The 13888-nt window shown below is 44.5% G+C and overlaps 1 protein-coding gene across 1 annotated transcript in view; it reads right to left on the bottom strand.

Moving 5' to 3' along the window:
• The window catches only part of LOC138265048 (mucin-4-like), a 223263-nt gene that overhangs the window by 140925 nt on the left and 68450 nt on the right, over positions 1 to 13888 (bottom strand). Inside the window, exons 10-11 of the mRNA XM_069212596.1 lie at positions 9450 to 9629; positions 5954 to 6091 (exon numbers count right to left, since the gene is read on the bottom strand). Of these exons, the coding sequence (XP_069068697.1) occupies positions 5954 to 6091; positions 9450 to 9629 (318 nt within the window). The remainder of the gene's footprint in view (positions 1 to 5953; positions 6092 to 9449; positions 9630 to 13888) is intronic.

Raw genomic sequence — 13888 nt, 5'->3', positions numbered from 1 at the left:
GCAATTGTTTTGTGGATTGTACTCAGTTGTGTCCTAGGTCCCTGGGCTACTAGGCAAGGCACATCAATATGCACCAAATTACTTACCTACACAAACAGTTACTCATCTTGTGTGTCACACATAGTCCATCCCCAATCATTAGGAGTAGATGTCAGAACCTAACACATTAACTTGGCTGTGTCACAGGCAGTAATATGTCCTGTACTCATTGTGGCTGCTGTGCTCCCTGCAAATGCCCATCAAGGTCTGGGTATGCTACTGCCAGAATGCGGGCCCCTAGGGGGGTCATGCTTCTTGGTGTGCCCGCCCACATTGGGAGGAGAGCCCTATCTTTATCTCTGAGATCTTCTGGCCCAGCACCTCAGGTCCTTCCACCTCTTGTGTGAAGCACATGCCAATAAGTAAAGGGACATGAGTACACACTTTTGGATTCATCTGCAGACTAACCCACTACCCTGCTCAAGGCCTACAATGACTAAGCAAGCCTAATGACATCAGGTATTTGAAGCTCCGGCAACATGTACTGTGATGTGAGCCAGCATGAAACACCACACAGCAATGTGGTTTCTAAAGGGTAAACTCATTAGGCCTGACTGGACAAACACATTTACACTCTGCAACACTGACTCAATGCATACAGTCCCTACAGGCAACTATCATAGTACAGACTTCACCCTCACACTTGAGTGACAATGAAAGGGCTGGCATGGTGGCATGGCACAGGGGTACAGTCGCTCTCAGGGAAGGGAAGGTCCTACCTCCTCCAAATTGCATCAGCAGGACCTCAGCACAGCCTATGTCAATGGGGTCCACCCTCTATGTCCTTAGGAGCACGCTCGTCACTGTGAGAGGAGTCTAAGGGTACCGGTTGTCATCTTGGAAGGTGCCTGTGCGAGCAGGGGAATGACAGTGACTCTGTCATCCCACGGGAGATTTCTTTGGTCCTTCTGGTGCAGGATGAAGACAGGAAGTCTCCAGAGTTTGCACACTTTGGACACTGTTGCAGTTGCTGGCTGGAGCTGAAGTTGCAGAAGAAAAGTATCCCTTGTGGATACTTTGTTGCTCTTACAGCGGTTCCTGGAGCAGGCTGCGGTTGATCCGAGGTCAGAGGGTGAAGTAGTAGTTGCAGAGGATTCCTGAAGGAAACTTGCAAGCAGAATCTGAAGAGAACCCACAGGAGAGACACTAAATAGCCCTGAGAGGGGGATTGGCTACCTTATCTGGTCCTGAACTATGTGGGGGCACCTTTGCTAGTGCCAGGGTGCCCTCACACTTAGTAACTTTGCACCTAACCTTCAGCAAGTGAAGGTTAGACATATAGGTGACTTATAAGTTACTTATGTGCAGTGAAAATGGCTGTGAAATAGTGTGTGCACTATTTCACGCAGGCTACAATGGCAGTCCTGTGTAATGGTTTGTCTGAGGTCCCTATGGGTGGCAAAAGAAATGCTGCATCCCATATGGATCTCCTAGAACCCCAATGCCCTGGGTACCTACGTACCATATACTAGGGACTTACAAGGGGGGTCCAGTGTGCCAATTGAAATTAAATGAAGTCACTAGCCTACAGTGACAAATTTAAAAGCAGAGAGAGCATAAGCACTGGGGTTCTGATTAGCAGAGCCTCAGTGACACAGTCAAGCACTATACAGATACACACATTAGGCCATATACTATGAGCACTGGGGTCCTGGCCAGCAGGATCCCAGTGAGACAGGAAAAAACATTCTGACATACAGGTAAAAATGGGGGTAACATGCCAAGGAAGATGGTACTTTCCTACAGCAGTATTTCATTATCAGGACATGTAAAATACCCCAGTATATGTCCTACCTTTTAAATACACTGCACCCTGCCCATGGGGCTGTCTTGGGCCTACATTAGGGGTACCTTACATGTAGTAAAAGGGAAGGTTTCGGCCTGGCAAGTGGGTGCACTTGCAGGTTGAAATGGCAGTTTAAAACTGCACACAGGCACTGCAGTAGCAGGTCTGAAACATGTTTACGGGGCTACTCATGTGGGTGGCACAATCAGTGCTGCAGGCCCAATAGTGGCATTTGATTTACAGGTCCTGGGCACACATGTTGCACTATACTAGGGACTTACTGGTAAAACAAATATGCCAATCATGGATAAACCAATCATCAGGTCAATTTAGACAGAGAGCACTTGCACTTTAGCAGTGGTCAGCAGTGGTAAAGTGCTCAGGGTCCGAAAGCCGGCAAAAACTAAATGTAGCACATAGTCGAAAACATATATTTATTTTAGTTAATTAATTTGTGTTCATATCATATCCTTTCAGAATATGTAATATTAATTTCAATATGTATTGTTAATTTTAAAGCAAATCAACATTGATTCAAGGCAAGCCGTATTTAAACAGTGAGCATTTTAATTTACACATGGCTTGTGTTCATTTCGATATGTGCTTTATTCATTTCAAAGCATGCTATATTTATCTCATATAGTTTCATATCCATTTTAATAAGTGTCATATTTATTTTAATGAATGTCATATTAATTTTGATATGGGTTATATCAACTTCATCAGATGTCATATTCATTTGAAAATGGTTCATATAAATCGTAACATGTGTCATATTGCTTTAAATGAATGGTATATTTGTGTCAGTGGATGTCATATTCATCTTAACACCTGACATTATAATTTTAACATGGGCCATATCCATTTCAACATAGGTCAAATTAATTTCAATATACGCAATATTCATGTCGATGTGTATCATATTGATTTCAAAGCATAACATTCATTTTGACAAGTTTCATTTTAAAGTCAGCATTGGTCATATTCAGTTTAAGGCATGTTGAATTAATTTAAAAAGGGCTCATATTCATTTCATGTCATATTCATCTTAGCATGTGTCATATTCCTTTCAATAGGTGTCTCATTCATATTAACGCATGATATTGATTTTAACATGACTCATACCAATTGCAACACATATAATCATGTCAATGTGTGTCATATTACTTTCAATGCAAACCATATTCATTTTTTTATAAATGTAACGTTAATTGCACATTATACTTCTTTCAGAATAATGCATTTTCACTTCAGTACCTTATATTCATTTCAAGCTGTCATATTCATTCCAATGTGTGTCATATTCCTCTTGGCATATGTCAGTCATTTCAAGAAATATCGCATTCTTTTTGACAAATATTGTATGTGTTTTAGTGATTGCTTTATTATTTACAGTGAGGGCCATATTTATTTCAGTATAATTGATATATATTTCAGTATACCTCTTATTCAATTCTGAGTGTGAGTTATTCATAATAATCACTAAGTAGCATATTCACTTTGCCTGGTTTCATATTTGTTTTGGTTCAAGTCAGATTCACTCTGTCAGGTATGATATTTATTTTGACACATAGTACATTCATTCTGGTGTATGTCATATTAATTTTGCAACACGCTATGCATTCCAGGAGGTGTCCTATATAGGGAGCTGTAATTTTGACATGAACGGCTTCCCATATGATTTCCTCACCTTTTTATAAATTCTGAGAGCTGCTGGATACACATAGATCACTACAACAGTTACTTTAACTCCCTTAGACATCACGTTGTAGCAAATTTGCCTTTTTCTGCAAGGTCACCCCCCATTTTCACCTTTTTCAAAAAACATTTTTTTCTGGCATTAGAACTCTGTGCACGTTACCTTTGCTAATCAAGAGTAAAGAACCTGTGTCCTCCCTTTCAACATGTTGAAATTATCTTAAACCTGTCTGACATATTTAACTCTCCAATAGATCCCTAGTATATGATGTAAAAATGCACCCAGGGCCTGGAAGTTAAATGCCACGAGTGGACTGCAGCACCTATTGTGCCATTCACCTGGTTAGCATGTCTAGCCTAATTGCAATAGTCTGAAAACCGGCTGCCATCACTGTCAAAATAACCGTTTTTGACAGGCAGGAAACTCTGCTTTTAAATACTAATGTTACTCCTAAATATACCTTGTTGTTCACAAGGTACGTGTCTGATACTTATCAGTAGAACATATGTGAAATTAATGTTGGTATGTTCCTCCTATGAGTAGGCCCAGAAAGCTATTTTCTTTGGCAGGCCTGTGGCTGGATCTTAGAAAACGTCGATTATAAACTTTAATCTGCAGCCTTTGACAGGAAACAGATAGAATTTTCATTCAAAGTATTTTTCCTTGTTTATTAAAATCTAATTTATTGGTGAGGTTAGATTTTTAGTAAATATGTTTAATACATATTTAGGAAAGTAGCCTTTAGATGGTTACCTTTTCCTTGCCTGAACATCCTGGCATATGCCTGCAAGGAGTTTCCCAGTATTGCTTGACCTTAGTGAGGTGTGAAAACTCCTCCCTGAAGGAGATCATTTACTTAGGCCTGGTGAAAGATGGGATGGGTGTGGGGCATGTGAATCCTATCAGCTCGGGGAAGACAGTTGGAGTTGGCCAGGGAACTTTATTAACTTGAAACGGGTGGAGGTGAAGCCTGACAATTCATAGTTTAGTGTAAGGGAGACCTGAAGAAGGGAAAGCCTTTATTCCCCAGGCTCATGATCACCAGGCTGGCTGTAACCAAGTGAGAGGTAAACTACCCCTAGAACCAGTCAGTTTGGAATGGACACAGGAGAGTGAACTGCCCTTTTCATTGGCACACAAGGACTCTGCAAAAGAATGGAAGGGTTCCCCTGTCTTGGATTTTTAGGAGTATTGTGTGCTGTGGGATTGTTTGCAGTAGGGCAAACATGAACTTCTAAAAACAAAAACTACTGAAAAGGTCAGTATGATTACCCCTAGGTACTTTTACCCCCGTTGGTTAGAGAGGGACCAGGAGTCTCATCCGCCCACTAGCTAGTGCAAACCGTAAATGTGGCACCTCAAGGAACCCTCCTTAGAACACTTTCTGGACTCGTGGAATATCAGAAGAGGACTAGACCCTCCTTACTGTAACCTGAGAGGAGCCCTGAAGGAGTGGACCTGCTCCCTTTTGTTCCCTGGACAAAGAAGTGGACTCCAAGGGACAGTTGGCTGATCTCCTGAGTGTTTACAGGGCACTAGAAGCTCTAAGATACATTTTTCTTGTACCAACTGGATCTGGAGTGGACCCTGTTGGTGGCTACTGCTGGACTGAGTAGTGGCCCCTTTGTGCTATTCCTGAGGTCCTAGGAGACTGGATAGAAAGAACATGGGCATGGGGAGAAAGAATGAAAAGAAGAACCTCTTGGAAGACATTGCTCTAAAAGTTATCTAGAATGAGTGCTTTAAAAGGAACCACTTGGTATTTTACAAAAATCATAAGAAGCAACACCCATCAGCATCACAACCACCTCCTGAGGGTTTTAGGGAAAAATAGACTCACTTCCTCTGTGTGTGTGTGTTTGGGGGGGTATTTTTGTTCTCTGGCCTCCCCCTTCAGGTATTCTCCTATCATCCAACAGAGTCCAGCAACATACAAAATTGTGTAACAGACTTATCAGGGCCTTGTGACATAGCCCGACTATTCAACAAAACATATCAAGATAGTCAAAATGGGATAACAACTCGCAGGTTGCCACATGAACCTTGGACAAGCCACTTTTGAACCTTCTCCAGAGGACCTGGCAATGAAATTCTTTCACAGAAACTGTATACGTTGTAGACACTTACTCACATTCAGAAAATCTAAAATTAACCTGTACCATAAAACAAATCTGCCTTCTTGACCACTGATGTCACCTGAACAACTCTTACCTTGTTGGATTCAGGCTCACTACTTCCACCTTTCCTTCCACCCACCCAATTTCCAGCTCGCTCTCTGAAGACCCAACCTCCTTGTGACATTAATGCAGTACAGGTTTTCCATATTAATGATAAACGGGACTTATGTATTAGCACTAAACACACCACAGACTGATGGGCTGCAACTCAGCAAGGAGATATAGTCTCCAAAAATAGCCATGATTACTTACCTTCGACACTTTGGAAGAACCATGATCTTTCCTGGTAGCCTGCCAACAGCTGCTTTCTGTTGTTGTACACACATCGTACGCCACCCGCCTTTGCGTTGGGGAAGGAGGTTCGCAGCAGCTGTTCAGATGGGCGAAGACCTGGAAATATCATAGATTTTAGTGATGGATTCAGCATGGTATGTTCTCAAGAACATGGGGCAAGGGCCCTAGATGAGACCACAACTGAGATAAGATGTCATGCATACCAGGCCTTGCAAGTTCCACCGGACATGGGCGGTGAGGAGGTGCTCAAAGGGTGTTGTTGACTGAGAACCTTTCAGTAGGGATTGTGTCCCTCAAGGTGTATTTGGTGTCCATCCTACTCATACAAATACTGAATAGGGCAACCTAGCCGCAGCCTGTGTGCCTTTCAACAGGTTGTATGGGTTAACCGTTTACAAGTTAAGATTGAAGAATTCATGGGGAGATGCAAGTGTTCACACACTGTCTCTTTAGATCAGATAGCAGGGAACAGTGTTTGTTGATAGATTCCATTCTACTGAAGACTAGACTCCTCAAATCTGTAAAGGCATCAGCAATGTTTGTCATTCCTTCTTTCAGGTTTAAACAATGGTGCGTAATGGATATGGTTGTATTGTATATGCGTGACACAAGCACCGCACTTTTGCAAAGCATGCAGTTGTGTTTGGATCCACAAGTGAATTGTGCTTTTGTTGACGTCAAGTGTTTTTGTAGACATGCACTTTATCTTGTGTTTCTGCACACTGTTAGTCACTGTGCATTAGTATATACAGAAAAGCTGTACACAGCAAGGTGTGTAGCTGTGCATCACTGTGCCTGTGTGTAATAGAATTGTACATTGCATTGTGCTGTATTTCGGTACTGACCATTGTACTGTGTCACAATGAATGCGCGTATAGCATGAATACCATGGATACAATCCAAGGTGGTTCTGCATATGGTTTCATTTCTGTACACTTCTTGATTCTGTGTATATGTACCTACTCTCTAGTGGGAACCAGGGGTATTTCTATACACTGCATTAAACTGTATAATAATATGTAAAATGTATGTATACCTGAGGTGTACACTCATGGAATGTTATTTATATATCTGTCTTTCTATTGTGCATCAATAAATATGCTGCTATGTATGTACTGGTACGTCAAACACCACCACGCACTGCATAAACAGATATGTACAGTGCATGGTGTTGTATTATTGTACAACACATTGTATGGCACACAAATGGATACCTTGCATGTGTACGAGGGGGGGCCGTGATTTATTTCTTTACACTCCTAGCAACTGTACATCCATACCTTACACTTATGTGTTATGCAGTGGTGTGCACCAGCGTGTGTTTCTGTGCATTTCTTTACACTGTGTATCAGTATACCCAGAGCCATGTAATATATAGGTGTACTCAGCCTCTTGTTTCTGTAGCTTAAACTGTCTCGTAGCCTATATTTATGGCTGTTGGTTGTTAGCACACCCCACTATAGTCAGAGGGTAACTTACTCCAGGACACACTGGACAGTTTACAAGTGTCTAAACTCTGGCACCTCTAGTTACTGTTCGGGACTTTGACCTGGACTGTGCATTGAGGTTGTGAAGTCATAAAGGATGGAACTATTCTATCCTCATGTGTTTTAAGTAACATTTTCCAACTTAAGTATCTCAAATGCCCAATAATGTTATCGGGCTTACGACTGCCCCCACTCATGACATACTCATAGCTGCCAAGGTTTCAGATTGCTATGTGAGACATTTTCATAATTTCTGTGCAATTATGAGTAACATTTCAACAACTATGATTAACACTTTCTTGCAAGCAAAATCCAGCGATGAAGTAATGGGAACCATATAAATATCGTTATATATTGCGAATCCTACACCTCCCGTTTTACACCAGCGCCACCTTGTGGCCTTTGATAAACACTACTCATAGCTTACCTAGCAAAGTGAGGAACTGAAACAAGAAGGTTTTATCCCACTTCAGGACTCACGTGACAATCTCAGGCATTGCGATAATGCAAGAAAATTACCAGAAATGCGGTATTCTAACACGAGATGCGTGACACTTAGTAGGGCTGCATACTTTCAATGCATTCTCACTTGGATGTGGCTACCTCTACTCCTGCTCTGCTTGAAATACTTGCTGGTGTAATCTTTTCGGGGAAAGGAGGCACGGGCAACCTGTGTTACACTGTGATGTGTAATAAATACAAGGCCACAATTTAGCTCCTAGACGCTGCAACGTTTATGGAGCAGTTTTCACTGAGGATCCACACACCAGCGCACACACACACGCAGACACTTAAGACTAAACAAGTGTTTTGGACTCCATTTGGCTACTACTTTGTGAAATTTACTTGCATGTGTTTTCAAAGTGCCATCTGCAACTGATAGTATCTCCTGGACAAACTCTGTGTTATGTTTCATTTCGACTTTTCACATTTTAGCCTATGCAAGTTTATTATAGCTAGGTTAATCCTTATTGTCCTTTTTCCTGTTGTGTATGTTTAGTTTTGTAATAATCCGCTTGTCCTTCAGCGTCGCTCTGTGCTCTGGAGCGTCACTTTAGAACACTGAGGGAGTCAGTTGAGGAAGGATCAAGGGAAGTCACTCAGTGCGCTGGTGTTTCAACAGAGAAGTAAACTTGGTATTTTCATTCCTCTCGGATGTTGTGGATATTTACATAACACCCTGACCTAAAGGGCCAGAGCGGCATATTTCACCACTCACCTACACAGCACGTTAAGCTTGTGTGATGAGAGTCGCTCCTGGGCCACCTCCTGGACCAAGGTAGTACTAGACAGATTCCTTAGTAGAAATCAGGACTGGCAAGCACCCCCAGTGCCTTCCAGTGCCCACGCGTTCCCATCGTCCACAGCCATCCAGAGCCATCACAGCACTCACCAGATTCCATGGCGGAATGTATGGTCAGTGCCTGACAGCACTCATTCACTCTATCCTCCTAGCACCCACCGGATCCCATGCAGGAAAGCATGCTCAGTAGCCGATGGCACTCATTCGCTCCCACCCTCTTGAACCTTCCTAGCACCCACCAGATTCCATGGCGGAACGCATGGCCAGTGCCTGACAGCACTCATTCACTCCAACCTTCTGAGCCCTCCTTGCACCCACCGGATCCCGTGCAGGAAAGCATGATCAGTGCCCGATGACACTCATTCGCTCCCACCCTCTTGAACCCTCCCAGTACCCACCAGATTCCATGACCGAACGTATAGTCCGGCCTCTTTCCATGCCCAAAGTCACAAACCAGCCTCCCCACAGCTGAAAACAAGGCCCTCACCCTTCCAGCCTCCCGGGGAAATGCCGATGCCTGCTATGGCCAGTCCGGCCCTGGCTCCTTACCTTGGCCCCCAGTAACAAAACCAGCCCCCACAGCTGCAACACCGGCCCTCACCCTTCCAGCCTCCCGGGGAAACGCCCGATGCCTGCTACGGCCAGTCCGGCCCCGGCTCCTTACCTGCTCTGGTCCTTCGGAAGCGGGGATCTAACTCCCCTTGTTGCTGAGAGCAGGGACATGGCAGGAGGCCAGTGTTCCAGGATGCGGGAGCTGGCTGGGTGTTGTACCATTCCAGGCACTTCAGTCGGTAGTTCACCGATGCACCGCCATCAAGTTGATAAATCCACAGCCCACGCAAATCTGTGGAAGGTGTGAGAAAGGAAGAATTAAAAAATTTCTAGCTATCGCGTCAAGCATTTTAGATTCTATTAAGGACACGGAGGCGAGGATTATGCTTCTCTTAACTTTACTGACAAACACAGCAGCCAATAAACAAACATTTTTTCCAAAAACTACATTTCCCATGAGCCTTAGCCCACCAATCAAAGCACGATAATGTCCGTAAATAGCTCAGACACCACAGTCCTTCCTCTTTCTTTGCGAAACAGTTCAAACATGCGAACTTGCCAACTTGATCTAGAACTCCTTCCAACTCTTTAATGAAGATCTCCCGAACTGGAAGATGAACTCAAAACACCTGCTTCCTTGATATCCTTCATGAAGTCGTATTAGGATTTCCTGAAATAACGAAAAAACACAACCACTAATATCAAATTATCATGGGTGGGCATCATTCTCATTATTTAAAAATTATGACAATTGATCATACTCATATTATTGACTTAAATGACCATCAAACCTTAACCATCTTGATAATATAGCTAAAAAACTGGGTGGGATAATCCTCGCCTCCGTGTCCTTAATAGAATCTAAAATTCTTGACGCGATAGCTAGAACATTTTTAATTCTATGTCAGGACCGGAGGCTTCGGATTATGCTAGTTCAAAGTCTGTTTACCACCTCCGATACCACATCCACAATAGGCTTATGATAGAAAACCTTAAATGTAGAATCATTGGACCAGTCAGCTGCAGCCATGATGTCTTCCAATCTGGCTCCTGTCGCATAGGCTTTGGAGGCCATGGCCCCTCTAACTGAATGAGCACCGAACATATTTATGTCAATGCCTGCTTCGGCTAAAAGCCACTTGACCCATCGGGCTAACGTTGCTGTAGATACAGGCTTAAACGGTTTTTGTAATGAAATCAACAGTTGCCCTGAAACATCCTGTCTGAAATCTCGTGTGACTTCTTCGTAACACTTCAAACATTGAACAACACATAACTTTTTGTTGTGTGGAAACGAAGGGTAAGAAATGCATTTGGATGAGGTTTTTGTATGTCTGGAAATAGAAAAGGATACCCCAGTAGGAGTGAATACTCTACCTGTTAGATCCAGAGCTTTAACATCCGACACCCTTCTGCAAGATAATAAGCATAAAAGCATAGTCAATTTTGCAGACAGTTGTTTACGGGATAGCTCCTCATTGTCTGGCCAGATCCCGAGGAAACGTAAAATAACGTTAACATCCCACAACGCGGAATATTTTGGTTGTGGTGGTTTTACCATACGGATACCTCTAAGTAACTTACAAATCAAAGGGTGTTCACCTACCGGTTTCCCTTGGATGTGTGGATGACCGGCTGAAAGGGCTGAACGACAATTGTTAATTGTCCTATAAGCCAGACCCTGGGAAGCCAAATCCGACAAAAAATTGGCTATGACGTGAATCTCTGACCCCAGGGGATCCACACTCCTTGAATCGCACCAACGTAACCATTTCCTCCAGGCTTGTTCGTATCTTTTGTGCGTGGAGGGGGCCGAAGATTGGGATAGGAAAAACAATGCTGATTCCGAAACTCCCGGCACTTGCCATCGTCGCCTGAAAGTCTCCAGGCCATCAGGGTTAACAGACCTTGTATCACCAATGGATGAAAGCTGCTCAATGGGTCTGATAGAAGATCTTCCGACCACGGAATTCTCACCGGAAGGTCGCATGACTGATTCATTGTGGAAGGGAACCATGGTTGAGCACTCCACCAGGGAGTCACAAGAATGATCTCCGAACGTTGGCGACGCACTTGTGCCAGGACGCGCGGGATCATCACAAAGGGAGGAAAGGCATAGAGAAGGACTCTTGGCCATACTTGCATGAATGCGTCCGTCCCCTTCGCTTGAGGGTCCGGCCTCCAACTGAAGAAACAGGGAACTTGACAGTTCAGACGCGAAGCAAAAAGATCCATCTGACATGTCCCCCAACGAGATTGCAGCGCTTGAAAAATGCTCCGATTGAGCATCCAATCGCTGCCATCCCGGAGGAAGCGAGAATTCCAATCCGCAGCTGTATTGATGCTGCCCGGAATGTATTCCGCTATCACCGAAATCCTCTGATTGAGGCAGAAATGCCAGAATTCCTTCGCTATCTCCGCTAGGAGACGAGATCTGGTTCCCCCTAGGCGATTGATGTACCTTACTGCGGAGACATTGTCCATCCGCAGAAGGATGCAGCAATGAGCCTGGCGAGGGGCCAAGGATTTTATGGCGAAAGATCCTGCCAGGAGTTCCAGACAGTTGATGTGATAGGATAACTCCCCCGGGGACCAACGGCCTCCTGTCTCCACCCGGCCGCACCGGGCTCCCCAGCCCCAACGACTGGCATCCGACTCTATCACTACGTCTGGGGAGGAGGGAAAAATCGCTCTGCCATTCCATGCATCCATGTGATCCAGCCACCACGATATTTCCATCTTGGCTTCCTCTGAGAGGGGAACCAACTCTGAATACTGAAGACCCTTCTGAAGGTGACGAATCTTCAACCTCTGAAGTGCCCTGTAGTGGAAAGGCCCCGGGAAGATCGCCTGAATGGATGATGCTAAAAGACCGACCAGGCGGGCTAAAGTCCTCAAGGATATAGTCGGAGAGGCAAGCGCTCTCCTCAACTCCTTCTTGATCAGGTTCCGTTTGCTGACTGGAAGAATCAGTAATGACGTTAAGGAATCTATCTGAAAACCCAGAAACTCCATATTCTGTGAAGGGATCAGGCTGGATTTCTCTGAATTCAGGACAAACCCGAGGTCCTGGAGCAATTTTATTGTCCAATTTAGATGAATCAGCACTAGATCTTTCTCCTGGGCCATGATGAGAATATCGTCTAGATAAATAATTAGACGTACTCCTCTCTCTCTCAAGTATTGCACTACAGGTCGGAGGAGTTTGGTGAAACACCAGGGTGCTGATGATAGGCCGAACGGAAGTACTTTGAATTCGAACCATTGGGAACCCCATTGGAATTGGAGGAAACGTCTGTGTGGGGCGAATATTGGAACTGAGAGGTAGGCGTCTTTGATGTCTAATCGAACCATCCAGTCCCTGTCCCTCAAAAGATCCCTGAGCAGGTGAATACCCTCCATCTTGAAATGGCGATACACCATCCAGGAATTGAAATATTTTAAATTCAGGACTAGTCTGGCTCCGCCGCCTTTCTTTTGCACCAAAAAGATAGTGCTGACGAAACCTCGAGGATGAGGGGAGGATTCCACCACCGCCCCTTTCTGAATGAGAGAAAGAATCTCTTCTTTTATGAAATTGCGATCTGAGAGGGAAAAAAGGAGGGGCGTGGGAGGGTTCGATTGTTTTGGGGGTGCGTAAAACTCTAGATGGAAACCCTGAACCGTCTGCAGAACCCAAGGATCTTGCGTAATGGATTCCCAAATTGGAAGAAACAGACCAATTCTGCCCCCCAATATTACTTCTGAGGGAAGAATGATTCTCACCTGAGTTAGTGCTGTCTTGAATGGAGTTAGCTCCCCGGTACCCTCTTGAATTTCTACCTCGACCTCTGTATCGATTGGGATAGAAGTTGCCTTGGTTTGAATAACTTCCTCTATTACCCTGGGAAGCATATCTGGGGTTCTGGAATCTTCGGCCCGGCGCTCGACCCCTGAAGCGTCCGGCCCGAAGAAAAAGAGTATTGTTGAATACCTTTTTTTATGTTAGACTGGGCCTTATCAAGAGCTGTGAATGTAGCCACATATTTGCTTAAATTGGAGATGAATTTCTCTCCGAAGAGCATTCCATTAGCTGCCGGACCGGCTTCGTTAATGGCCAATTCGGCCAGCTTTGGGTCCAAGCGAATCAGGAAGGACCGCCTGCGCTCCGCTGACATGGCGCAATTTGCGTTGCCTAAAAGGCAAATGGCCCTCTGGGCCCATTGAAGAATAGCTTCCGTATCCAGAGGGGTTTCGGATTCTTTGGATTCCACCGCTAAATCCAAAAATTTTGTAAGCGGGCCGGATAAATCTAATAATTTGTCCTGGCAGCCTTTCCAGGCCCGGTCTAGGCCCTTCTTTGGATCCTTAGCGAATTTGCGGAGAAAGGATGCCATGTTGGGATCCAGCTCTGGCGTGTCTGCTACCTTGCCCAGTAGGGAGGGGCGGGGACACTCAGATCTAAGGGTGTTGCGCACATCTTTCTCGAAGCTTTTGCGCAGCCTGTCCTGCACATAGTTTGCAACCTCTTGATGAGGAACCCACTCGGTAGAGCGAGGATGGATGATATCT

Source organism: Pleurodeles waltl, chromosome 11, assembly GCF_031143425.1.
Source record: "Pleurodeles waltl isolate 20211129_DDA chromosome 11, aPleWal1.hap1.20221129, whole genome shotgun sequence".
NCBI classification, from domain to species: Eukaryota; Metazoa; Chordata; class Amphibia; order Caudata; family Salamandridae; genus Pleurodeles; species Pleurodeles waltl.
This window is presented reverse-complemented; position numbering and strand designations above follow the sequence as displayed.